The sequence below is a fragment of the Empidonax traillii genome, unplaced genomic scaffold (genome assembly GCF_003031625.1).
Source record: "Empidonax traillii isolate 1590-97213 ecotype Southwest subspecies unplaced genomic scaffold, ASM303162v1 scaffold796:size359387, whole genome shotgun sequence".
Classification (NCBI taxonomy): domain Eukaryota; kingdom Metazoa; phylum Chordata; class Aves; order Passeriformes; family Tyrannidae; genus Empidonax; species Empidonax traillii.
The window spans coordinates 121,470-149,161 of NW_020955989.1; the positions used below are offsets into that span (position 1 = coordinate 121,470).

Below are 27,692 nucleotides of genomic sequence, written 5' to 3' on the forward strand. Positions count from 1 at the left end.
AAGTTACGGAGCTGATATGAACTGTTTATTAATTTTCATCCACTTTCCTCAGGCCCCCCTCCCTCCCACCTTATCCACAGTGGGAGACAGTCTCTTGCCCCAGTTATTCTCAGTTTAGTTGTTTATCATTTGATCAAGTCCCCCACTAAATCTGCCTCTCCCATCCCTTTACGCTTGCATTCCTTCTCTAGGAACGTGAGTTTCAGTCTTAGCTGAGTTTTCTAACTCTGAAAACTGCAAGAGAACTTGCTCTGGTGTCAGTGCCCCGCCAGGATTTCTCCACAGGCTGGCCTGTGTTCAGTGACGTTTCAGGTACGTGGCCCACATGGAGCAGTGTGAGTGTGCTGGGGAAGAGCAACGTGCAGGAAAAATGCTTTCTCTGTTACTTTTATTTGGTTTTATTCTTTATTACTTAGAGAAGCACATGGTCACTGACATGTGAACTGCTTACAGCAGACAGACCCGACGTGCCTTTACATGGGTATTTCGCGGGGCCGTGTCACATACTGCCACCACAGCGGGGGCAGGTGCCCTTCCTTCCGAGCTGGAGGCAAAGCTTCGGTTTTTGGACCATCCGCTGGGGTTTCCTCCTCCAGCTGCTTAATCTGTAAAGGGAGAAAATTGCTTTAGCACATTAACACACATTCCCTTAACACGGCTCTCAGTGCCCAGGCAGTGAGCAAAACCAGCTCCCCATTTCTGCAGGGAAGAACCTGGTAAACCCTCCAGCTGACAGACAGGATTCAGGTTTCCTAACACTCACTTCCACTGCAGGCTTGTATTACCTAATTAAGAAGGAATTTCTAGGAGAAGGAAGTGATTTACAAGAGAAATTTTACTTAAAAGGTCATTATGTCCACGTAACTCATGTCTACCATTGCTACACTAAACAGGCTGAATTCTCCTGCTGCTTTGGAAGCTGCCACATTGTTACAAGTCCAGAACAACTTCCCCTGCAATCCATAGGAGACCTGTGTTCCTGCACGCCACCAACAGCCTCTCACATGCTTTCAGCACACGTTTCTTGAAGCAGCACAAGTGCTGGCTGCCCCTGTGTTAATTCTGGAGTGCCACACTCCATAAAATCCAACTGTTTCTCTACAACTAAATCAAAGAACTGTTCTAAGAAACATCAGCTTTTCCCAACTGACTCTCAGTTTAGTACGGCCAGAAATTAGTCTTGATTCCCAACTGATGACCACTGTGGCAAGTCACATTCCAGTGTGCAAACAAAAAGTGCCAAAGCTCCACAGCAGCAGAAGAGGAATTCTCTGGTCATTGATATCCTCTCATCCCACTCCAGAGTTTGTTTGTTTTCTGGGGTTTTGTTTTGTTTTCCACAAAACTCCTACAATAGCCCTCACCAATTGAAACACAGCTGCAGGTTCAGCTTTAACTCTGAATTCCCCTCACAGCCATTCAGAAGCTCTCAGATCTCTCTGTAGGTATTTTAGGTCAAGTCACTGTTTCACACTGATGGGTTCCAGTACAGCAGAGCCTAACTGAGACAGCAGCAGGCAATCAATAATTTTTCCAAGAACACATTCACAAAATACTTGTGTGCTAAAGAGACTTGACTTTGCATAGAGCAAGCACTGACCTCTTTTTCCCAGCTCTCTTGCTGCAGCTTCTTCCATTGCTCTCGTTTGGCAAAGTAATCAGGATACATTGCCTTCTCAGAAGGATGCCAGAAATCCAAGCACCATTCAGGAATCTGTTAGAGAAAAATGTATTTTTATATATATATATAATTTTTGTATATGGAATCACATCTAGTACATACATACAGAAGAAGGAAAGGCAATCACTGAAGCCACTATTACTTCCTGGGTTTTTATCCATTTTGAAGTACTACATAAAAACACCATTTAAGAGCTGCCTGACTACTATAAGTCTCAAGGCACATGGCAGAGGTCAGGACTCACAGGAAGATATCACAGCATCCCCAAAAAAATCCCAGGTCATCGCAGTTTACTCTGAAGTTCTCAAAAGAATTCCTTCTCCAGGAAGAGATCACATTTCTTACCTTAATTCTCTCAAAGGCAGGAGCTTAGAGAGATTCTTCTCTCCAACTACTGGTTTAGTTTACTTGCCAAAGACAGAACATTACAGTTCATTTCTGCCTGTCTACAACTACTAGGAAACAAGCAGTTTTATTAGGCCTTTAAAATCTTGATAATGGTCTGACCTCAAAGGTGTTCACACAACGAAAAAAAAGCAAAATTCAAAATTCTGCAGCAGGATATCACTAAGTGTTTACATTTTAAAGACAGGAACGTTGATTAAGAAAAAACAACACCAAAATCCCACCAAAGCCCAAGTTCTTTAAAAAAAAATAAATTTATTATTAGTTTTCTTCTAAAGCACTAAAAAGCCGATGCCAAGAAAGCAAAAGCCCTGTGTTTTTCTGTGAAACCTGTGTCTTTGCTCCTTAACAGAACAATCTAGATGGTCAAAGCCTGTAGAAGCGCTGTAGAGCCTAAAAATAAGGCTTCTATTTTCAGGCACAGCTCCTGTCACACAGTGGCGCACAAACACTGCAGCAAATCAGGGGAAATCATTAACTTGTAGCGTTACTGAAAACGCTGGAAGAACGACAGGACTGAGTGAAGGGAAGTCCCCCCACAGCCAAGGTGACAGCCGAGCAGACCAGAGAGAGACCAAGGCTGTTCTCAGACGGCAGCACAGCCTCCTCCCCGTTGTTCCCTCCCCCAGCTCAGCTCCAGCCCTGTCCCTGTGCCTGCCTGACCCACTGCGGGGCAGATTCCACCAGAAAAACAAAACAAAACAAAACAAAACAAAACAAAACAACCAAACCAAACCAACACGCAACCAGCGGCGTTCGGACAGATCAGCAAACTCCACCTTCAAGGATCAGAAAAGCAGGACAGCTCCTCCCACACAACCACCTGAGCCAAGCTGCGGCCCTACGGCTGCTCACGTTATATTCGCTAAAAGAAGAGCAAAGCAAGCACAGCAGTTCACACGTTCCAGGCCACCCTCACCTTGTAGCACTCGTATCTCTCGTAGGAAGTGCCCCCGGGGGAGTCGGGGAAGATGTAGGGCTGCGGGTGCTGGTTGGCCCAGAACTCCTCCTCGCCCGCCCTCAGCAGCTGGGTGGCTTTCACCATGTCCTTCACATCCTTGTTCTTATCGAAGCGCTCCCTCAGGAGGCAGGCGAAGTAGCGGTACTTGTCCCTGCGGACAGAGGTCACGCACAGTGAGGAGGAAAACACCCCCCCACACACACACCGGGCCCAGCCAAGCGCAGAGCCGAGCGGCCCCGCTCGGCGGGCAGCCGGACCTCCCTCCCCGCGCCCCTCGCCCCTCGCCCTCACCGGTAGATGCACCAGGACTCGAGGTGCCGCAGGGATTTCTTGTACAGCCGCAGCACCTTCTGCTGGTGCGTCAGGTACGCGGCCATGGCGGCCCCTCAGCACCGCCTTCCCCTCCGCGCGGCGGCTGCCGGGAGGGCGGCGGGGCCCCGCCCGCGCTGCCGCTGGAGCCGCCCGGGCCGCCATGAGCCGCGCCAAGTTCATCGGTGAGGGGCCGGCGGGGCGGGGGGAGGGTTCCTGTCCCCGAGTCCCCGACCCAGGACCCCCCGCTCCTCGCCCGGTGCCGGGCTGAGGCAGCCGCCGCCGCCCCGCTCCGGGAGGGGCCGAGCGCAGCGGGAGAGGGCTCGGGATGCGCGGTGCCAGGGGCTCGTCCCAGCCCCTCATCCTGGGCTCGTCACCTCCCGCCCCAGACCCCTCATCCAGGGCTCGTCCCAGCCCCCCTATCTAGGGTTCGTCACCTCCCGCCCCAGCCCCTCATCCAGGGCTGGTCCCAGCCCTTCATCCAGGGCTTGTCACCTCCTGCGGTCCCTCTTGGTGTCCCGGGCCGGGATGCGGCGGCCTTGGAGCCCCCCCCCGGGAGCGTTTGGGAAGGTTTGTGCTGTGTCTGGGCACTGGGGCTGCTGTTCCTCGGTTATCCCCGAATTTGGTAGGGGTTCGGCCGCCCCTCGTCGCCTGTCCCGCATTGGCGCATTAGTCGTGGTTGTTTCGGATTGTAATGGAACTGGCTCGGATGAAAATGTTAACATTCTTGGGAAATTCAGGAGGAAACGTATAAATAACTTGAAATATTTAGCTCATAATGAAGTTCTACGTGTGGCTGGGCAGCCTAATATTTCCTTGGAAAATTTGCCTTCCCGCTGGAACCGCCACTGGCAGTGCGGGCTCTGGCAGCTGCAGGGGTGGCTGTTCTGGAGCCGGTGCTTTAGTCCTTGGCTGCAAGGATGCAACGCGGGGAAAGGCGCGGGAGCTGAGTGAGGAGGGCTGGGATGGGCTGGGGCAGCTCCAGCAGTACCTGCATTGCAGGTGTCCTGTCGGTATCCTGTCGGTGCTGCCGGGAGGGATGGCCCTGGGAGGGCAGCAGGAGGGAGAACAGGTAGCTGTTGGGAGGCATTCTGCAGCTCCTGCTCCCCACCCATGTGAAAGTTGTATGGGAGATGCTGCGTTTTCCCTTCCTTCTTACTGCTTGTTTGCATAAACCCGTATTTTCAGATTTATTTGCAATGAACAGTATATGTGTGTGTTTGCTTTGGGTATTGTGAGGGTGTGCCCAATACACCCATAGAAGTCTGGAGTTGCACGGAGGCCAAAAGATTTTTCTGTCATTTCTTGTAAGGAGTAAGTTCTCAAGTTATGCAAGTAAACTTATGCTTAAGCTTTATGTGGCCTGTCAATCTGCTGGTCAGGGGCCATCAAGAGATGGTTTCTGTTGTCTTCTCTAGTTGATTAATCCTCAGAGTAAAATGTAGAGTCACTAAAACTTCTAATTTCTATCTTTGTTTTTCCACAGATATTGGTATTAACCTGACAGATCCTATGTTCAGAGGAATCTACAGGGGAACACAGAAACATGAAGGTCAGTGTTTCCTTTGTATCTGCTGAAAGACTGGAATCCTCTTGCTAAAATAGAATCCTCTTACATGTCAGAATGTGAGGTTAGAGTTTCTTTTTTCTCCTCAAGAATTGGATGCTTATTTACTAAGGCTTGAAGAAGAAAGTGTGACAAAACAGGTTAGATGTCCTAAGCAAAATACATTCTCTTAATTGCTGTTAAGCTGTGGTGCAGGTAACTCTGCTTCTGGACCAAAATGGACAATTGCTGATCTATTTATGTTAGGATTGCGTGGAAAAACTGATGTGGCAATTATAAACAATAGCCTGTCTAAGTATTGCATTGCTGAGTCATAGTTACTAATTATAGTGTGGGGTTTTTTTGCTCTCATGGCCTTTAGATATAGATGTAAAAACAGAGTCTCCTAAAGCATGTGGAAAAACTTCCATTGATTTCTTGGATTTGAACTGAATTTCCAGTTACTGTGTTTTGTTATTGTCTTCTAAAGAGTAATCAAATATGTTTTAAGGATTTAATGATAGGAATTCTGATTGCATAGAAGTTGAAAAGTAGTTAAATTATGTTGTAAAACCTTAAGTTCAACTTACATCATTTTTATGAATTTTTGCAGACGACCTTCTGGATGTGATAGAGCGAGCAGTCAAAGTTGGCGTTAAAAAGGTAATTTCTTATAATAAAATTGTGTTAATATTTTACACTGTTTTCTAATGTTTGTTTTTTTGGTGCTCTCCTACTAAAACAAATGTTTCTTGGATTTGTTATGGAAAATGCAGTAACTTCCTTCAGTAGCACCAAACAAAAGTGTTCTGTGCAGAGCACTGTCTTTCCTCTGCACAGATCATTAGCTGGCTATTTAAGTTCAATGGTATTGAAGTGATGTGTATGTAGAATTGAACTTGTACAGTTTCAACAGAAAGATGTTCACCTCTGAGCTACTGCACTCAGTTTTCCATGTTAGTTGTATTATAGGCAAGCACTCCTTTCTTCTGGTGTCTTGTGTGACTCAGAGAGGAAGAGCCATGAGGAGCAGCTGAGGGAGCTGGGGGTGTTTAGCCTGGAGAAGAGGAGGCTTGGGGGGAACGTTGTCACTCTCTACAACTGCCTGAAAGGAGCTTGTAAACAGTGGGGAATTGGCCTCCTCTCTCAGGCAACCAGTGACAAGACAAGATGGAATGGCCTCAGGCTGCAGCAGGGGAAGTTCAGGTTGGACATGAGGAAGAATTTGTTGATGGAAAGGTTTGTTAAACATTGGACATGAGGAAGAATTTGTTGATGGAAAGGTTTGTTAAACATTGTAAAAGGCTGCCCAGGGAAGTATTTGAGTCACCATCCCTGGAGGTGTTCAGGAAAGGACTGTATGTGGCGTTTAGTGCTGTGGTTTAGTTGACAAGGTGGTGATCGGACAAAGGTTGGACTTGATGATCTTGGAGGTCTTTTCCAGCCTTAAATGATTCTGTGATTCTTAATCAACAGTTACTGCTGCAGATCAAAACTCACAAACTCTTCTGATTGAGACCCTTCAGATATTTCTGTTTGTAAATGGAATTGGTAACTGCAGAAGAGCTGGAAGTGCCCATAAACTCTTACAGTTGAGACACATGAACATCTGCTGGTAAATACTGGCTTACGTGTATTAAAGCAGCATCATTGTGAGAGGGTTTGTAACTCTTACCTTGAAATTGGTGTTTTCAGTTACTCTTTTATTTACAATAGTCCAGCCTGCCCCTCTCTCTCTCTAACTAATTGTTGACAAAAATATGAATTAACATAGAAGGCAACGCATACTGTCACAAACTGTACTACTGCACTAATAGGGCTGCTGGATTAGAAATAAAGAAATAAACACTCCTCTAGAAGAGGAACAAGCCTCTTGGGAGTTTGTTGAAAAACTCTCGTCTGAAAAGAGCAGGAAGTGAACTGGAAGACAAAAAAAAGAAAACTCCAGGGATGGAGAAAAGTTACCCCACTGCAGCAAATACAGAGTCCAGGTCACTTTTGTATGTGTTGTGTAAGTGCTATTTAATCTTCATACCACTCTCTGAAAAGGAATGGCAGTTTTCCTGTTTTGGGATCAAAAATAGATTAGCTGCATAAGGTTTTCAAGAGGCACAGTGAATTCAGAAGTGGAATTCAGGAGTTCCCTGTCCTTAGCTGTTTTCAGTCCTACTGGCCTTTACAGTGTCAGAAGCCTGTTCCATCGCAGATTGTTCCTACTTGCCTAGAAGCTTGATCTGTTTATTGTAAAATATTTTTATGTTTCCATAAAGCTGCTGATTTGTGGTAAATTTTTTGTGAAGTTTTGCCCTGTGTTGTTTATACACTGGGTCATTTTCAGCTTAACATTTCTCTGGTGGTACTGTTGGGATGTGTCTGTCAGTCATGGAGCATCCTGCAGGAATGTCTGACCTGGTGCTCACTGAGTCTAGTGTACAGCATGTGTAGGGATATGAGTTGTCCAAAAGCAACGTAGTCATGATTTATTAGGACCTAGGGTGAAATATTCTGCAAGTGGGGGTTCAAAAAAGCACTGTGAGCCACAATTCTGGTGTGATAACTTTGAGCTTAAGGTAAAAATAAAAGATCAGAGCTGGAGATTCTTAAAATTGCAATCCCAACTCTGATACAGACTTGGTTTTTGGTTTAATTACTTACTTACTCATGTCTTGTTCTGGGTGTTTGGGAGTCTCTATTTTCCCCCCCTGTAAGACAGAATGTTTCTGAGTATCATTTCTTGAATGCAAGTATAGTTTCTTGGGTCATTGTCTAATGAAGGTAATATTGCTGCAGATATAAGTATTTTATTTGTTTAATGGTTTAAATGCTCAGCATAGAAGATACTTGATTTAGGAAAAAACCTCAGATTTTTATACCTTGTATATTTACTAGCTCCTGAGGGCCATTGAGGTTTGTTGCTGATTTATGAAATCTTGTTATATATATATTAGTAATTGTCTTCTGATGTTCTCTGTCAAGATTCTTCATGTATCTGAGTGTTTTCTTAAACATTCTGTTTGATGTTCCAAGAACATACACACTGACAGTACTTTTCTTCTTTCAAGTTTCTGATTACAGGTGGGAGTCTAGAAGATAGTAAAGATGCACTGCAGCTGGCACAGACAAATGGTATTTTCACATTAAACTTGTGTTATCAGTCAAAAATATAACCTTCTCTTCTCTAAGAATTAAGCGTTCAAAAGGATCTGTCCCAGAGGTGTTTACAGAATCTCAGGTTAAAATGAGAAATTAAAATTCAGAATGGGATGAATGCATTGTGTATGAGTTTCTGTGTGTTGCTCCTTAGATCCCTGATGTTGGAAGGAGTGATTCTTTTCTGCAATTTCTATTTCTAGATAAAAATAGAAATTATAAGAAATTCCTGGAATAAAAAATTAATACAAGTCTCTGTTCTAGAAATAATCTAGAATATGGTGTAAAATACATGGGTTTTGTTGTCTTTTTGTTTGTTTTTTACTTCCCAATCTGTCATGATCAGCTTGATCAAGAGAGGTATCTTTTTTTTTTTATGGTTCTCCTAGCTGTTCCTTTCTTGCTGTGGAAGGGAATATGTCTCTTCTTCTTCTTTAGGCAAATAATATTCCCATAATGACTTAAATATGTGTTTGAACTAAAGCACATGTTAAAGTACTGTTTACTAACAGAAACATTACATAATTTTGGTTTGAATGAACCTAAGGAGGTAATCTGGTCCAACCCAGCCTCCCTCCCCACTTCCATCAAAGCAGGACTGGCTTTAATATTAGGGCAAGCTGCTCAGGGCCTTTCCTGGTTTTAACTTCCCCCCATGCTTTTCCATTCTCCATAAAGGCACTTAGCAGAAATGTTAGTTTTGGCAAGGTAATCTAGATTAGATACCTGGGAAATCAGGCAGATGTGACTTGGGAAATTCTGTAAAAGTTTATGTAGGGGCACGTGGTCTTTGAGCTGGGTGCACGTGGAATGAGATGTGTTTCTAAATGATCTCAAGAGGTCTCTTCCAGCCTCAACAATTCTATGATTTATTGGGGGCTGCTCCACCACAGCAGTTCAGCTTTAAGTTGCAGTTCTGCAACTAAGCAATGTATACTAAACAGACAGACAGACACACACACTGGAGACACTGTCTGACATTTTTAAAGCAGAAAATATCTGTCTCATAAAATTATTATCAATATAAAGATGTTCAGAGGGAGTTTTCTCTTAAAACTGTAATCAAAAAAACCCCCTCCCGATGCAGATATTGTCTATACTTTAGGTATATTTCCTTTTTTTTTTTTTTTTTCTTAAAACCTCCTAATATTCTCTTACTTTAGACATGTTTTACAGTACAGTTGGCTGTCATCCTACCCGCTGTGGAGAATTTGAGCAGAGTAGCCCCGAACAGTATTTATCTGAATTAAAAAATCTGATTGAAAAGAATAAGACAAAGGTAGTAGCAGTTGGAGAATGTGGCTTAGGTAAGTGTTCTCTTAGTACTTCAATATTTGTTTTTCTAGACATATTATTTAAAAAATCCTAAAATACTAAATGGGCTTTTTGTTGTTTCTGTTCATAGATTTCGATAGATTAGAATTTTGCCCAAAGGACATCCAACTCAAGTAAGAAAGTTTTGATGATTATGATTTGACGTATAACAATTTACAGGAGTGTTTTCTGTCTTGTGTTCTACCATGTAACATTTGGTCAGGTACACACCCTACACTTTGCAGGATCGGGCCCAGGGTTTTTTGTGCCAGAAATGGAATTTTAAAGAAATAGGCCTACATTCATTTAGTGCTATGTGCTTAATTTTGCTACCTGCCTGGTCTTAGCATGTCTTTTTCTGTAAAACTGAGCAGAAACTGTGGATTTCTGGGTGTGACAGATGTTCATTCTTGCTAATACTTCTAAGAATTCCAAGAGACTTACGGGAAAAATAGTAAATGTAGCATGTGAAAGAATTAAGTTGTTGAATGAAAGGCATGGAGAAGGGAACAGAACTGTCAAAAAGATAAGTCAGCAGTGGAGGAAAATGAGCTTTTAGTAAGGGAAGTATTAGCTGGGAGAAGATAAGTGAGAGCTAATGATAAAGGTAATCTCAGGAGGTGGAGAGATCTGTGCTTTGAGGTAACACATGTGACATAGGTACTGAATGGAAAGAAAAAGGCCCCTAAAATCATCGTGCATTCTTGTATCCAGAACTTCTGTCCACAGAGGGAGCTCCCTGAAAGATACAGTGATAAATTCAGCTAATCACCCCTAATTATTATTATTGTAATTATTATTGTATATTCAAATAATCAATAAGTGATTAATGAATTGTACTTGCACAATACTGTTCTGACACTGGGGGGCAGTGGTTGCTTGTGTTGAATTGCTACATGTTAGCAGGAGGTGGAGTTAATTTCTTCATAATGCTGCAGTGAAATGCTCAGCAAAGGGGACTGGAGTTTTTTTCCTGGTAGAATTCAGCCTACACGAAGTTCAGCAAAGCACACCTTGGAGCATAACCTGTTTTATTTCTGTTGCAAATGAAAACACTGATGGAGTATCAGATTTTAAGATCCTTACTGCCTTGATGTTATAGGAATAAAAAAAGAATGTATCAATAAAATTGTAGAATCATAGAATCCTGGAATCAGCCAGGGTTGGAAAGGACCTCTGAGATCATCAAGTCCAGCTCTGGATCCACTACCTCCATGGTTACTAGACCATGGCACTCGGTGCCACATCCAGTCTCATCTTAAAAACCTCCAGGGACAGAGAATCCACCACTTCTGTGGGCAGCCCATTGCAGTGTCTGATCACTCTCTCTGTAAAGAATGTCTTCCTGACATCCAGCCTAAACCTCCCCTGGCACAGCTGAAGACCATGCCCTCTTGTCCTACTGCTGGTTGCCTGGGAGAAGAGACCAACCCCCACCTGGCTACAACCTCCTCTCAGGTAGTTGTAGAGAGTGATGAGATCACCCCTGAGCCTCCTCTTCTCCAGACTTCACAACCCCATCTCCTTCAGCCTCTCCTCATAGCACTTGTGCTCAAGTCCCTTCACCAGCCTGGTTGCTCTTCTCTGGAGCTGCTCCAGCACCTCAATGTCTTTCCTGAACTGAGGGGCCCAGAGCTGAACACAATACTCAAGGTGTGGCCTCACCAGTGCTGAGTACAGGGGAAGGATCACTTCCCTGCTCCTGCTGCCACACTGTTCTTGATGCAGGCCAGGATGCCATTGGCCGCCTTGGCCACCTGGGCACACTGCTGGCTCATGTTCAGCCTCCTGTCGATCAGCACCCCCAGGTCCCTTTCTGCCTGGCTGCTCTCCAGCCACTCTGTGCCCAGCTTGTAGCGCTGCAGGGGGTTGTTGTGGCCGAAGTGCAGGACCCGGCACTCAGCCGCCTTGAACCTTATCCTGTTGACTGCAGCTAAAGACCGATAGTGACTTCTAACTGGGTGCACTGAAACTGAGTTTTGAGGAAAGAGGTGACAGGCTTGATAAGTGAACTGAACGAATGTGAAATGCACGGAGGCAGTTCACTGGTTTTCAGCTGGTTCAGAGTTCAGGTGTAGCTCCAGAGTTCAGGGATAGCTGGCAAGCAGCAGAGTTCTCCCCCAGAAGAGCAGGGTAGCAGTTTCCCAGGGGGTAGTATCGGAGCATGACCTCTGTTTTGATACTTAATCATTATTCTTTGAGTTAGTTATGCTGCATTTTCTTGTGGATCATTTTCACCTGTAAAAAATGAACCTTATTTTCAATCCTTTTTTCTTGGATTTAAAAGCTATTAAGGGTGATAATCTAATAAAGATGAAAATACTTTGTTGTAGCACTCCTAAGAACTTTTTAATTTTAGAATTTTTCTCCATTCTCAAAACTTTTCCATAAGCAACATATAATCAGCATATGTTGAATGACAGTCTGTTTGCCCAAGGGAAAAGGTTGTTCCTTAAGCACTGGAACTGGTCAGGTTTAGTTTCTTACTGAATTATTTTGTGATCATTCTGTTCACTGTATGTGGTTTCTTCATGCTTTGTTAGGTTTGGGTTTTTTAAATTTTAGTTTATTATTATTTTTTCTCTTCAGTAATTTTACCTCCCCTTTCTCTTTGATAGACCAAGAAGCAACATGTGTTTGGCTTCAATGTTGCTAGGAATGGTAGAAGCTTGAGTTGTCTTTTTATTTGTAGGGGCACTAAACTTTGTACTTTCAAGGCCACTGCCCTTCTCAAAATTATATTGAAATTGGCCGGTTAGGTTACTTAGGGTGCTTGTTTGCAGCTCAGTCTCTAAAACCTCTTTCCCATATGAAACAAGTATTCTGTTAAAAAAAACCCACCAGAAATCAGGCAATTGTAGCTACTTAACCACAAGAGCAATCATGAGTTGCAATTAATTTATATTTAGTCAAAGAAGCTAAACTAAGCACAGTGTCTAGACAAAGCTTGAAAGTAGGTGTAATTCTCATTTTCATGTCAGAGTTCAAGGTTACAGCTGATTTCTTTTTCACCTGTTTTATCTCAAAGATTTGCATTGATTAACAAGGAAGGTAACTTTTGATCTGAGAAATACCAACAGGCAATATACAAAAAATAGTGAGAATGGCATGAAATGAAATGACCAGTTGAATTTTTTTGTTTGTTTGTTTGGGGTTTCTTTAGGAAAGTGATATATCAAACTAGTGATTTGCTGCCACTTTCTCCTGATTGATACGTGACTCATACGCAGCAGTAGGTGGTCACTGAAGTTTGCCTTTGAAATGTGGCTGTCAACTGAAAATGGGAATTCCCCAGTGCCCTGAACTGTTTCTGGCAGCAACACCTGAAGAAATCCAGTATGTGCACAGAGGCTCAGCCTGCTGGGAGCAGGCAGTGTTGTTCTCCTGCCTCTCCAAATAACGTCCTCTCTCAAATTACGCGTGGACACTGAGTCACCTGGACACTGCTGGCCTTGTGCTAGGCCTGAGTTCCTCTACTGTGTTTCCTGACACTGGTGATTTGCATGCCTGGTGGCAGCAGGGATGTTCAGTGGTAATGCTCACAAGAGCAGAACTAGCTGCAAATGACAACCACAGGTTAGTTCAGTGCTAGTTATTTTCCTTTGGAAACTGCGTTGGGGAACTTGGCTACCTGGTTACCTTCCCCTGCTCACATTTTAGTGTCTCTTGGTAGGGTGGGGCCTCGCTGTTCTCCGCTCCTTCAAAGGCAACTCTTAAGAGTAGAAGGTAGGAGAGGGATAAAAAGGAGTGAAGAGGAAAGGATGCAGGCACACAAAGGAGAGGAGGGAAAAACAGGTGAAGACAATAGGTAGAATGGGGCAGAAGTGTGATGTCTAATATTGGTATTTGTTCCACTCCAAGAGAGGAAATCCCTCCATGGATTGTCACTTCCAGGTCAGCAGCTGTGGTGCAGCTTTGGCCATTTGAGGCTATAGGAACACTCACCCTCACTGCTTTTATGAGTCCTTCTTTAAATAGTGGTCTCCTTGTCATCCACACTCTCCTATTCCTGACATTTCAAAACTTTGTGGAAAGAACAGTCAGTTCCTCTTTCATTAAAAATAAATAAATAAACCCCAGCTCCAGCACCCACACTGCACAAGGGCACATGCTCAGCGTGTACACACACTGTGCATCCTGCAGTACTGATGCTCTTGGCCACTGACCACCAGCACAGACCACTGCTACAGCAATATACCATGGGAAAGAGTTTATTTTAAAGCTTTGCACGAGCAGGAGCTTTTGCATGGCAAATACATTCATTCTGTCTTTAGTTTTGGAGGAAAGAAGCTGGAAAAAACTTTTACTGACTTTATTTGCTCTTACACAGAGTTTCTGTTTAAAGGTTATTTTTGTTTTACAGGTATTTTGAAAAGCAGTTTGACTTGTCAGAACAGATGCAACTGCCCATGTTTCTCCACTGTAGAAACTCACATTCTGAATTTTTAGGTGGGTTTTGTTTGAGAATTTCATATTCAGAGCAGATTCTGAATATGAAAATGTTTTACCTTTGTCTGTTATAAAGCTGTCTTACATTTTTATTTATTTTATTTCATAGAGATAATGAGAAGAAACCGAGATAGATTTGTAGGAGGGGTGGTAAGTATGGACTTCAGTGTAGCATTCATTTTTACATGTATGTGAATATTGTTGCCTAATATGCAATTTCTTGTTTGTCATGGAATATGTGTGGGCTGCCTGTTACATGATTTAAGTTATTCATTAGTAAGTTTTCCCGTCCCTTCTACCAGTTTTATTTCCGTTGCTTATTCGACAGGATTTTTTGCAAGGTAAGAAGATAGGCTGAGAAAAAGCTCTGCAGCTGACGTGAGCAGTTTTTCTTGGCCTGTCAGAAGGACAGTTTAAGCACCTTATAATTGACATTGGCCTTTTCCCAATTTGTCAGTGTCTGTAACTGCAGTGCATTCAGACCACAGATAATTTAGATGCATGTTCCCAGTGGAGGCCATAACCTCAAACATTTGCTTCTGACGTTAGATGTCACTTCTAAATTCGATCCAGATGTAACTTTTGATTACTTCATGTCTTTAGATATTCAGATCATGTTTTTTAATTCAAAACAGGAATTTTAATTCAATAACAGGAAAAGCTTTGGGTGAAATGGTTAAGGAAGTCCAGCAATGCTCTTTCAGGTTTCCATTGTGGTTGGGTTTTCCAAAAGTAATAAATGCTTGAATTATTCTATCCAAACATCAGACCACACCTCCTACGAGAATATCTCAGTCCCCAGGTTTGCCCTTTGTTACCACAAAACCCTTGCCCTTGCTCAGTACTTTGCATGTTCCACTCTTACATAATGCTGTAAAGTCTCTCCTTCCCTCCTTCCTTTCTTTCTTTTTTCTGCACAGCCAGGGGAGAAATGAGCAGGAATCCTCTGCAACTGCTTGTCCTCCCCTGAGCACGGGGAAGCAGAGCAAACAGGCTCTTTACTCAGGCTGAGAAGCTGCAGTTCCCAGATGTATTAAACTGTGACCCTCCACTTGCCTCTCCAGGCCCTGGAATGCCCAAACAGACTGTCTGTCTAGTTCTAGTGGACTAAAATCTGTGGAGAACAAAATGCTGCTCATATGGTGTCCCTGACAGTGCCCTGTAGGGAATAGTGAGGAAAGAGTGTGAGAATTCAGCATGCACAGGATTATTTCCTGAGTATGATCTCCCAGCTATCAGCTGCAGGAAGTTCCTGGGCCAAAAGAGTATCTCTGGATAGGCCTTTTCTGCCCATATTTATCACCAATAAAGCGTGTAACCACTTTTAGTGCAGTATTCCAGTGACTTCAGCCTGAACTTTGCCCAAATTCAGAATCAACTGAGCCATGTCCCATCTTTATGTTTGTACTGATGTGTAATGCATACTTTCAAAGGTATTTGATGCATATAAAAATTAATACATACTTTTAAATTATTGGAGTTCTAATAAAAGTACACATATATTTGTATGTATCTGTGCATCTATATTTATGTATGTTATAGGTACATTCTTTTGATGGCACAAAGGAACAAGCGGCAGCTCTGATAGATTTGGATCTTTATATTGGAATAAATGGCTGGTAAGTTCTTTACAAGAAATATAACAGTTCAAAAATGGCAGCTGTAGTGAACTCATTGCTTTCTTTTAAACAATGAGGTCAAGCTTTCAAAGCTCACTAGACTCTTAATCATCTGACAGATTTAGAATTACTCTCGTTAGCCTGTTAGCCATAGAAAGTTCTTACCTTGCAGCTCAGTGAGCTGATCCAGTGTTAGGTCCACCCTACTGACCCTCAGGTCAATCCTTGTTTGTAAATAAATAAGGTTGTCGAACTCCTTCTGAGGAGTCTTTAAAAAGTAGCCTGATTTTAAGCTGCCATGTCAAACTGAGGAGAAATGCAAATGTAACCTGAGTGCTGCATCTCCTGGTTACGCAGCCGGAATTCTCAGCAGTCACCTGGCCCAGCGCCAGCCAACACCACTTTGTGAGGCACAAGGGCTGTCACCAGGCCAGGCAGGGGTTCAGCAGCTTACTGGGGTGAGCTGGCTTCTCCCAGTAACTCAAAATTTGCTGTTTTCTGCAAAATTCAAATTTATAGGCAGCATTGTTAAAAAAACGAAGCAAGTCTTACTCTAAAAAAATTATTTCGGAAGCTGCCTTTGCTCCAAAACATTTCAACAAGCAAAGTAATTACTTTTATACAACTTTTTTTTTTTTTTTTTTAACGTAACTCTTTATTTTCTAGTTCACTGAAAACAGAAGCCAACTTGGAAACGCTGAAATCAATTCCTAGTGAGCGATTAATGATAGAGACTGGTAAGATTTTGTTCAGTTTGTGACTTCATCACCACTAGGCAATGAGATGTGCTGGTACAGCAACAATAAAGCAGAATTGAGACCTAAGTTCAGAGTAGGAAAAGGTCTGTTTCTCCACTTGGGAAAGCAGTTTACAGGCTCCAAAATACTCCTTTTCAGCCTTCTGCTGGAAGGAATAAGCTGCTGTGTCAGTTCCTGACATTGCAGAGGAAGATGAAAAGGACAAATTGACAAGCCCAGATTTTTAAATGTACCAGAATGCTGCTTGAATATCTTTTAAAATGTAGCTTGCTGGAGATGTGCCAGGCACAGGGGAATGGCTATGAGCTTGCCACTGGCAGCACTAGCGGCATTTGGAAAGAACTGCTCTTTAAATGGAATAGGTGGAAGAATGCTTGAATTCCCCTTTCAGCCTGCTGAGCACTCATTTTAATGGACTGTTTTCTTTTTTCATGTTCTTTTCAGTTATCAATACCGGCTGTTACAAATACAGTATTTATTTTAATTTCTCAATCTGAGAAAGGAAAACCACGAACTGCCTAAATCCTGAAGCTGATTTGCACATGAAGTACAGACCTGTTAAGCAGGAAGTTTCTGTGGAATGCAGGCAGTGTATCTGGCTATCTCTATCATGTCAGAGGAAATTAGTGTTAGTGTTAGGTAATGTGTACTATTGCTGATTTTTTCTAATGTAAAATCCTGAAGGTAATGGTATAAAAATCCAAGGACTGTAAAGATGTTAAATAGTCCAAATCTCTTAAATCTTATCTTGAATTGGAAGTCACTGCTAGAAGAAGATTGCAAGAACTTTTGTCTGTAGTAGTTGATTAAAATATCTCATGTTGTTCTCAAACAGTTGCATACTCTTTTTTTTTCCAAATGAAACTAGATGCACCTTGGTGTGGAGTGAAAAGTACTCACGCTGGATCAAAACACATTAAAACTACGTTTCCTACAAAAAAGAAATGGGAGAAAGGGCACTGCTTGAAGGACAGAAATGAACCCTGCCATATAATGTAAGTGTACTACTGTACTATTATTTAAAATACCTAAAATCTCACATGAAAAAAAATAGAAAAGAATCAGTTCTCTAGTAATGTACTAAATAGAAATAATTTCAAATGTACTGAAACTTGTGCAAGGTTTTGCTTTATAGGCTGTGGAAAAAATTACAAAGTCCTAATTTTCTCACTTCAGCAATTCTGGATGTAAAAAGCTCCCTGAAAGTGAAACCAGTACTGTTTTTATCCTTTCACCTGATACAGTGGAGAAGAGGTTAAACCCTGTAAAGTAACCTGACTTGAATATTCATTTCATTCAGTTGTTGTTCAGGTAATTTTTGAAACTGATCCAGCCCTGAAGATCAGGGGACAGTCCCCCAGAGGGGACAGAGCTGAGGCACCAGCAGTGCTTGTGCCACTGCTTCTGTCACAGGCACCAACTGCCACAACATGCATTTGATCAGGGCTGTTTCTTCCTTCTGCTGCTGTGCCTCAGTTTAGGTAGGACTGACAGCAGCCAACATACGAGTAGAGAAAGAAAACTCCAGGGGCTTATGGACAAAGTTGGAAAGAACAGAAACACTTCCTTTCTGGTTCCCCACAGGGGTGTGAAAAGCAGGAAAGTGCATCATTTTAGTGAAGGTATTTAGTTATCTGCTTTAAATAGCACTGATAGATGAAATGCCTGAATTTTCAGAACTCCCTATTTCAAACTAACTTTGGAAATACCGCACAGAGTAGTACCAAGGATCTAGGTGTTCAGCAAGGTCTCTAAACAAGAGTTTATTTGAGAACTGAGGGGAATTCTGCTGCTTTTGGAGAGATGTGAAGAAACTTTAAAAAACACTGATGATGCTAAAAGCATAGTTTAAGCTTTCATGGTGACATCTCCTAGCGTTCAGATACATGTTGTACAATTAGGTCAGCTGTAATACTCTGAAATTGGTTTTATCCGTGTTCTACGTGTGAAGTGCACACGTTAGCATGGAAGGGCTGTTTTAAGACTTTCTAGGGTCAGTCCATGATTTTGGAGTGAGGGAAGAGATTAAATGAAAACAGTTTTCTGATCACAAGCAGAGGGCCTCTACTGTTACTATTTCAGCAAGGCTGTGGTTTAACAACACCCCCACATCTTTGTCTGCTGCCTTAGTTGTAGCTTACAGGAGTATTTCAGAAACCCCAAAACTGGAAATGCACAGAATCTGTCCTAGATTGGTACAGAAATGCTTTTGCTTTCTTTTATAAAACAAGTTCTTGTTTGGTTGAAGCTTACTTCAAAATTACCATCCCTTTAACATGTATTACATAAGCCGTACTAATTGTAAATTAGTAACTTGAGAATCTGTTAAACCTTAAAAAAAATGAAGAATGATATCTGAGAATTGGTATTTTGGGACTTCTTGAGTAGCAAAATCTGGTGTGAGGGAAAGTTACTCAGGCCATGAAGTGTATTTAATGTTTAGGGTATATATACTGTTACACAGCTCAACTGGCAGGAAGAATTTTCCTCTTGTTTTTTGCTGGTGCTGGACACCTTTCAATTTTGATGGTGATATTTCTGCTTCATATATATATGTTTAGAACTACACTACTCCCCTTGGAAGCTATTTTTAAAAAAAATTTTAGCCCCAAGAACCTTTTTTCTCCTTTAGCAGTTTCACATACACAGTGTTACAGTAACACATGGCATTGTACTGCATCCAAGTGAAAAGAGATGTGTAAGGCCTACCATGAGTCTTCCAAGGGTGAAATTCTTTGGTATTTGTTACTTATTTCCATGTAGGCCTGATCTCACCCCACCTCATTTGTAACAGCCCCTTAAATGAAGAAGCCATTTTGCTAATTCTGCATCTGCATTCCAGTAATTATGAAGGGCAACTTTTTCTCCTCTGTCTTCCTTACTAAAAAAGTGTAGCTATTGCATCCGTTTAGAGGCAAAATCCAAAAACCACCAAACCCTACTAAGCTTGAGATTCTTACTCTTCACTGTGAAGTTCTCTTCTACTGCAAGAAAAATTAAAGTATGACACATCTTGAGAAGTGTACAGAATATTCATTTTTTTTAAAGAATGATTGATACAAAATCAAGAAAATCATATTTCTTTTACCTCCTTTTCTTGGCTTGTATCGAGACCTTTTGAAATTGCTCATTTAGTGTTTACTGCAAATATCTGACCACATTAATCACAATTAAGCAAGAGAACAGGGAAGGAGGAGCAAGTTACTTTGGCAGCTGTGTTCAGATAAGGCTGTATCTGGAATTTAAGCTTTGCCATAGACCAATCTGTTCAGAGTGCAGCTTTAGCCTTGAAAGGCTAATGAGTTTTAGTCTGAAAGATGAAGACCATTGATAAAGACACCCACAAAATGACACTTTCTTCGAAACAGAAAGCTGTTTAATTACCTCCAAACAAGAGTCAAAAGAGCAAAGATGAGTCTGTACCAGTGAGCTACCAGTGTTCAGTGTAAAGGAAATGGCAGTTAGTGACTTAAAAGTGAAGCTATTTGCATATCTGAGCACCCTGCCCTACTGCTCTCAGCATAGGTTTTTATTCCAGGTTAATCTCGGTGACTTGTACACACACATGCAGCAGTCTGAAGTACATTCAGTACTGGGTTTCAGTCTTCTAATACCACTCTTTCTTTTTTAGACAAATACTGGAAATAATGGCAGCTGTAAGAGAAGATGACCCGCTTGAATTGGCCAACACTCTATATAACAACACTATTAAAGTCTTCTTTCCAAATATGTAAAGTTGTTTCTCTTACATTTATTCAGCATAACTTCAGTAAATATATTGCAAAAACTTAAAAATCATCATACCTGCAAATCCTAATCAATGGAAGCCAATATGTAGTGGTTTTTGGTTTTTTTACGGTACAAGATTAAAGCTGCTTTTGAAAAGGTGTTCTGCATCTGTGCAGTTTCTCAGCCCTCTTCCCCTTTCATTAAGATTCAGGATCAAGTTCAAGGCCAGCCCAAGCCTGCAATTCGTGTTAACACCTGGATGCAGCACAGGATGAGCACCAGGCTTGCTGCTTTCGTGCATTGAGCACTTCAAGCCACTGCTGCAGTTCAGAGGGGTCGAACACATCCATGGCATGTGCTTTGCTGCTTCCCCAGAAAGCTCAGCAGTGCTGCCTTTTGTTCCACATACGCAAATGCTGTAATATTAAGTCTACCAACCTAAATTTTTAATTATTTTATTTTTTTAAAAACACAGCTCACTAGTTTTTCGCAATAAAGCTCTGCTAATACTGATTTTATAAGTAAAGCTGCTTTGGCTCAGGGTTTTCATTTCCTGTTTGACCTGCTGAACAGTCTGTTTTCACCAGTATTTTTCATTTGCATCCAGAAGACATTGATCAGGGATTACTGGTATACAGTCTTTGGCACAGCATTATCACTACATCAATTAAAGAGTGTTTTCCCAACCATCTTAAAAATGTGAAAACATTTTATTCCATGTACAATAATGTACATAACTTTAAGGTGGTCATGAAAGAGACCAGCAAAAATTAGAGGTATATTTACAGTAGCACACACCACAGTAAACAACCACCATTCACAGACTCAACATTGAGATACTGCTGTTGTGCTTAAGTACAATTAACTACAAAGTGATAGTTTTATTCTGTTGAAGTCAATCTTAAACAAATACCTCACGGCTTAGTAAAGAACATCTTAATCACCAAGAGAGTTAGAGTCAACATTGAGAGTCTCATTCAAGTGCTGTGCCACACAGTCGCCGTCTTCCTCATCACTGTCAGAACTGTCATTATCTTCATTTAATTCATTTTCAGCATCAGCAGCTTCTTCTGCATCCCGTACAGGATTTTCATTTGGTGCTACAAACCCGTTGTTGTTAGAGATATTGGCACTGTCTTTTTCCTCAATATACACTTTCTGATGGCACATCGGGCACGTGTCCTGAATGTACAGCCACTTCCGGAGACAAAGTGCGTGGAAGTAATGGTTGCAGGGGGTAATGCGCGCGGAGGTGGTGAACTCGTGGTAGCAGATTGCACAGACATCATCTATTTCATGTAACCGGCTTCCCTTCACCTCTGGAAGTGAGTTTATTTTCTTAACAGCAGTCCGGCGATTTATAAAAGTCTTCCAGCCGTTCTTGGCTTGCAAGTAGATGTTGAAATACGCGTGTAGACACATCATGCAAGCGCGAATCTTGCTTCCTGATTCAAACACCATTGTGTAAGCTCCATTCCCAAACATGATTACTCCAAATATAAACTCAATAATATTGCCAGTTGAGCGAACATAATAGACATAATCATCAAGTTTTTCCCATAGCACATTATAGTAGCCATCAATCATAAACAATATATAAACAGTGATAGAAACTATTACTTTTAGGCAAAGTTCTACACAGAATGCTGTGACTGCAAAAAGCCAAGTATTTAGTGCATAGTGGTGCCAGAGGATGTAACTGAGCAGAACTGGAAGGATGAAAAGGCAAGCGGAGACAAACAGTACAGGAAAGTGTCTGCGAAACGACGACACGTGGGAGGCACTGAGAGACATCAGCACGGGGTCCGTCATTCCATGGATAAAATGCAGGACTGCGGTCAGCAAAAGGCACATGTTTCGACTCAGGCGAACCAATCGTTCTTCTGGTTTCAGTCCACTTAAACCAGTCTGCAGAGCCAAAATGAAAAACAAGACAGGCGCTACGAACCCAAGCCTTTTGTCATCCTCATCTGTCGATCCAATGAAGGCCAGGATACCAAGTCCCAAATAATGAGCTATTGAGGAAATGACAGCACTCATGCCCAACACAGTTAAAGTAGAGTCACACCCACTTATGATCAGGCTGCAAATCAGTTCCCAACAGTTATCCCACGATATCAAGAAGAATTTTTCTTCTGTGTTATTTTCAGCCATCTTTACAACATATGTTAATACCACAGCTTGTGCTGTAAGTCTTGTTAGCCAGAAGACACGCAGTACAGCTGGGAAACGAATCCTTTTCCATGTATCTTCCATCAATAGCTGTAATCCATAAATGCGATACATGTGCCTCACCAGCAGATAAACGTATCGTACCGAGTAATAGAACCATTTGATTTTGGTAACTAAAATGGCTGTGGTATTTAGTGTCAGAACTAGGCCTGAAATAAAAACTAGTACTTGCCGAACATTTAAAGGTAATTCAACAATCAAGCCAATTACAGGAATCAGTATATCCAGGATGATGAGTTGAGAGTATATGGACTGCATGTTTAGCAATGTAACATATCCAATCCCGAAGGTCAGCTGAAGGATGGAAAGTGCCATCCATAGTGAAGGTCCTTTATGCGGGAAGATCTGAATTCCGAACGCGGCGGTGTAGTAGGCACTGTAGAAGTTTATGTGCAAAGAAGCATAGTAATTCACCAACACTGAGGTCGCAGCCAGCAGGAACGCCGAGGCGATCATATAGAACTTGAAAAGTGCTCGCTGTTGTAAGACCAGAACAACACTGGATACAAAGACACCTAAAACCAGATTGAAATAATTTAGTTCTCAGCAGAAATTCAACAGCAGATTTTAACCTATTAGCTTTGGAGCTACATTTATTTAACGCATCACCCCCCATTAGTCACGTTTAACTCTGCATTACCAATGGTGCCCTTTTCAGAGAACAGGCAAGAGCACAAGTTAATCTCTCATTTAACATCTGTGCACTACAGCTGTGATGCAAAGCCACTGCAAGCTCTAAGCCACAATTACCATGAAGTTCACCTGCAGTTTCAGATTAGAGCGGTGACACTTCCCAGCCTTTCAGCCTCAGTCTTGAAATCTGAGGGTAGACAAGTTCTAAAAACAGAAATAACCCAACCACATATGGCACCACCTTCACACGCCGGAGTCATAATAAATGAGTAAAATTAAGTCCCTAATTCACTTGAGCAAGGCACTCAACTACAGCTGTCCAAGCTGGAGTACTAAAGATAGTAACTGAAACAGTTTAGCTAAACCCTTTAATGGGAAAACAGTGAAAAGTTGCTGTGGTTTGCTGGGGGAAAGGCCATCGTCTTCCATTTCCTTTTGGTTTGCTCTCATTTCTGGCAATGCATCCTGAAACAAAAGTTGCACGGGGAAGACCTTCCGCAGCGTAGAGATTTTGTACACAGAATCCAAAACTGCACCAATTGCCTCTCTGCCAATGCAAACTTGTCTGTCTTGTTAGAAGTCAGATTTAGACCTTGAAATTCCTGTTTGCTAACCCCTCCCTCGTACTGACCATGAACACATCTTGACCATGACTGCACCTTCCTAGGAGAAATCTTTCAGAGCAACTACAGTACCTCGGGATTACATGTCCCTGCAATAAACTTCTGTAGAGTAGCTTATGAATTTCATCACTGTGTACTACATAAGTCAGGGCTCTGCCTTAAGAGGTGTTAAACAGCACTTATCACTAGATCCACTTCCTTAAACATTTTCTTCTTCAGGAAACACTCTGCCTTTCTTTTGGACTTCTTGGTCAGCTTCCACTCTATGCAACTGCTTTCTCATCCAAACCAGTTTGGTGAGATTGCAATCTCTACAGTTTATATTTGATTGTAAGTTGCTTTCAATCTCTAGACTTAAACTAATGAAATCACAAATAATCCTCTTTCCACTGCAGAATAGCATCAGTCTTTGTATTTTAGATTGTTCTAAATCTGCCCTAATCAAGTGTTTAAAAAATATTTTAAGCCATAGGATTTTGATCATGGAAATAAAAACTTTGCTAAGAAGCAGCATTTGATTCCACCAGCATAAAAACAGTAAGAAAGATACACCCAAAACACTCAAACAACAAAAAAAGTCCCACAGCCTGGAGGCCTGAGAAGAAGGGAGGGGTCAACATGAATCAACAGCAAAAGGCAGACTACAAATAAAGTCATTAATGCACCTTAACAGTATTCCTTGCCAGCAGCACTGGCTGATATAAACGCATTCTCCTTAACTAATCATTAACCTGGTAACCTTGTGAAGTGGACTGAGGAAAAGTCCTCCATCATTTTGCAGAAAACACCTTGTATGGTAGCTCAGTTTTTCCAGGGAAAGTTGAGTATTAGTTACATGCAGAACTTTTTACAAAATAAGCTTGGCAGTTTCACTGCTTTATCATACTTAACCACCACAGACACCTTTGGGAAAGACAACACTGCTAAGTTCATAGCCTTTGCCTCTCCTCAGAAGTCACAGAAAAAGCTCACATGGCTGTACAAGGTCGTTATTTATGTAATTCTGATCATCTGAGCCAAAGGAGATGCATTTTGCACTAAGCAGGCTGCTCTGAAACACGCCTTAACAAAACCTATTTTTGTGCCTTGCAGTGGCAGTAACAGGCTGTATTTAGATACTACAGGTCATCTTAAAACACTGACATTTCACATGCAAGGCCCTAAAAACAGTACTACAGTGAGTCAATGGAGAAGCTCGACCTACTGATTCCTCTGAAGAGGGACTAAAATAAGGTAAAGCATTTCTCTGTTAACACTTGTGGGGAAAAGTCAAGACTCCTTGAAAGGAGCCTCAAAAGACCATAAGAAGTAACTCAAATCTCAGAAGGGGAGGTAAACACTCCTCTCCCCCATCTCCATTTATGTCACTTAGTCCATCTTGACACCAGACTTCCCCCTGCCTAGTGAAGCGTTCACCAAGCTAAACCTTTTCCCATTTTCCCTCTGCTAGGAAATGCTGCAGTTCCTCCTTTGATAAGGTTTGTCTCATGTTTCTGTATATATTGCTGCTCATCCTCCCTCTGTGTCATCTCATGGCCTCCAAACAGCACTGAACCAAACCACACCTCCTTTACTTTTAAAATACTGTCTTGTGTTGCAATGAATCTCTCCCTCTCATTTTTTCCCTTTAACTCCTGCAATTTGGCAGTATCTTTATGGCAGCCCCACTACCTACCATTTGACTTTTGGTCACTTGCAGGGTGCAGTTACCTTTACACATCAGCATTTTGATCATGTGGAAATGCCAGATTATTTTTCCCTAGCTCCACTCATTCTATTTGCTCCACATCTTTCTGCAGACTACAGTGTTTATAGTACCCCTCCCAAAATCCAGTGTCCTCGCTGAGGAGGGACTGCTGTCTGAGGTAGCAGTCACTCCTAGGGGGTTGGTTCTGCTGGAATCAAGATATTTAAACCCATGCAAAGATAGGAAAGGTAAACACTCTGTTGGGGACAAAGCAAGGTTAATCAAAACTGACTGAAGAAAAAATGCACTCCAGTTGTAGAACTCGGCTCTGTGCTGTGAGTAACTCTATGTACTTGTGTAGAAAATAAGTGATGGAAGAATCAGACCAAGGAATCCTCCATGAAATGCAGCACCCATGCAGATCTCTATTAGCATTCCTTAAAAACTGTACTCCCAGAATATTCAGAACTGTATAACATCACCCACAAAAGCCATCAATTTCTCCAGAGCTCCAATCTTAGTACCTGCAGGACAAATTGTGCATTTATCCTGTGCTAAACAATACTGTGGTACGGGAAAAATTTGGATCAGTCTTTCAACACCTGCAAATGGTAACTAAAAGGATAACGTCCCCACTATTTAAATACAGAATGATCCAAAATAACTACTCAGTTTCTTAATAGCAGCAAAACCCTAGCCCTGCAATCCTTAAATTCAGATGAGGAAAAAACAGATACAAAAGCACTCTATTGTCTGAACCACATGGCAGGTCTTAACATCATCTTTAAGTGGTTACATTTTAATGTTTCTTCAATTTTGGAAAGCCAAGAACCACAGACCACTTGTCTAAATGTACAAGATAAGTTTCTTGGCATAAAGCACTTCCAAAGATTTTTCTGCAGAAGGCAAAAATTACCCACTGCTCACCCCAACCCCTTCCCAAAAAGTGATCTTATAAATGCAATACTCAAAAGTGTCTTAATCTGTTAATCCCAGTATCACACACTTCAGAGAGATCATCGAATCATCATCCACCACTCTCATTTACGTGGGTGGGATTAATTTCAAGGCACTTCCTACAGCGTCTGGATCACACCATGAAGTACTCCTAAAATTAATTTGCTGTGCCACTCCAATGTCTTTTTTTTTTTTTTTTTAAAGGAATTATCAGTGGCAAGCTCTCTTAGCAATTCCATAAGTGTGAAACAAAGGGTCAAGGAAATGGGAAGCAGGGAGGAAGAACCCCTCCTCCCCATCCCAGAGCTGTCCCTCAGGCAAAGGAGGCACGTCAGGGCCTCCTCACGTGAGCAGCGACTTCCCCGGGCACCCCTTACCAAAGCAGAAGCTTTGGTATAATAAACGTAAAAAAACAAAATGAAACACTTGCTTTGTTTTGTTCCCTCCTCCCTTCGCTCTCCTCCCCCCTACTGTCTTGCTATATGTTATCCTTTACTTTTTCCCCTCCGCTACTTCTCACCGAGCATCTTTCCTTTAAGCCTCTCTTTGCTTCCTGCCCCAACAGCCGCACCACCTATTTCCTTCCTGTTTTTTCTTCTACTATAAACGTCAAACAAAACGTAAAAATCAGCCTGTCTTAGGCCTGCAAAACCAAACCAAACCAAACCAAACCTGCTGTGTTTTGCGTTATCCTCTCCTCCCTGCCTCGGGACCGACAGCTCCAAGGCGTGACACGCCGCGTCACCTGCACAGCAGTTCACAGAACGGGGCTCCCACCCAGCCCGGGCTACACAAGAACCCCAGATAACAACCAATACTGAAAACAGCATCATCTAGTTATTAAACCCGTGATTTTCATCCTTCCTCACGGGTAAGAAAAAAAAAAAAAAAAAAGCTTAAAAATAACCATTGGCGAGTTTCAAGAGGCTTCTCTTTCCTTTGGGAACCAAATTCCCGGCATTTCTGAACTGCTGTTGCTAAAATAGGGATTTAACACCATATTTCAAGAAGGCATCACGCTATCCAAAGTGTTTTTAAAAACCCCGAAACCACAAGAAAACCCTATACCCACTAATTCACATGTTTTCCGCCGTGGAATCCCTCGGAGGAAGGGCGGGGGGGGAGGGAGGGGTGGTGTCACAGCCCCGAGCCCCCGCCGGGTCCCTGCACCGGCCCGGGGGCAGCAGGAGGTGAAGGGAGCCCAGGGACGGGGTGGGGAAGCGGGCACGGAGCGGGCGAGGTGATGATCCATCCCGGGCGGCCGAGCAGGGGCTCGGCGGCGGCAGGAAGGGGTGACGGAAAGGGACAGACAGGCCGAGAGAGCCGGGAGCAGGCGGGGGCCGAGGGCCGGGGAGCCACGGCCGTGCCGGGGCTGCGCGGGGCCGGTGGGTGCCTGGGGAGGGGAGGAAGGGCAGGTGTCTCACCCAGCAGCCGCAGCAGCGCGCCCAGCAGCGCGGCGCCCACGGAGCCGCCCGGCAGCGGCGCCGAGTTGAAGATGGCGTCGATGAGGAACAGGCTCGGCACCCGCAGCGCGACCTCCAGCCCGGCCCGCAGCCGCGGGCCCAGCCGCAGCCGGGGCAGCCGCGGAGGGCCCGGCGCCGCCATGCCCTGCGCCAGGGGGGGGGAGCAGGCGGAGCCG

General features: G+C 42.8%; 3 protein-coding genes across 7 annotated transcripts; 1 reads left to right on the top strand and 2 right to left on the bottom strand.

The window, feature by feature from the left end:
- Positions 1 to 378: 378 nt before the first annotated feature.
- Positions 379 to 3,483, bottom strand: NDUFB9 (NADH:ubiquinone oxidoreductase subunit B9). The gene is made up of 4 exons (XM_027901543.1): positions 3,339 to 3,483; positions 3,006 to 3,198; positions 1,601 to 1,714; positions 379 to 605 (listed from the first exon to the last, which is right to left on the bottom strand). The coding sequence occupies exons 1-4, from the start codon at positions 3,422 to 3,424 to the stop codon at positions 474 to 476; spliced, it is 525 nt and encodes a 174-aa protein (XP_027757344.1). The 5' UTR covers positions 3,425 to 3,483; the 3' UTR covers positions 379 to 473.
- TATDN1 (TatD DNase domain containing 1) lies at positions 3,462 to 20,081 on the top strand. Of its 5 annotated transcripts, none has more exons than XM_027901538.1 (12): positions 3,462 to 3,541; positions 4,843 to 4,908; positions 5,516 to 5,565; positions 7,965 to 8,028; positions 9,216 to 9,359; positions 9,458 to 9,500; positions 13,730 to 13,815; positions 13,892 to 13,965; positions 15,358 to 15,434; positions 16,101 to 16,171; positions 17,061 to 17,187; positions 19,824 to 20,077. In XM_027901538.1, the coding sequence occupies exons 1-12, from the start codon at positions 3,520 to 3,522 to the stop codon at positions 19,924 to 19,926; spliced, it is 927 nt and encodes a 308-aa protein (XP_027757339.1). In that variant the 5' UTR covers positions 3,462 to 3,519; the 3' UTR covers positions 19,927 to 20,077. The 5 variants fall into 5 exon arrangements, with proteins under 5 accessions (XP_027757339.1, XP_027757340.1, XP_027757341.1 ...); XM_027901539.1 differs by having other exon boundaries at positions 3,467 to 3,541; positions 13,925 to 13,965; positions 19,824 to 20,081; XM_027901540.1 differs by lacking the exon at positions 3,462 to 3,541 and adding an exon at positions 3,830 to 3,926.
- Positions 20,050 to 27,692, bottom strand: RNF139 (ring finger protein 139). The gene is made up of 2 exons (XM_027901536.1): positions 27,478 to 27,692; positions 20,050 to 22,668 (listed from the first exon to the last, which is right to left on the bottom strand). The coding sequence occupies exons 1-2, from the start codon at positions 27,656 to 27,658 to the stop codon at positions 20,858 to 20,860; spliced, it is 1,992 nt and encodes a 663-aa protein (XP_027757337.1). The 5' UTR covers positions 27,659 to 27,692; the 3' UTR covers positions 20,050 to 20,857.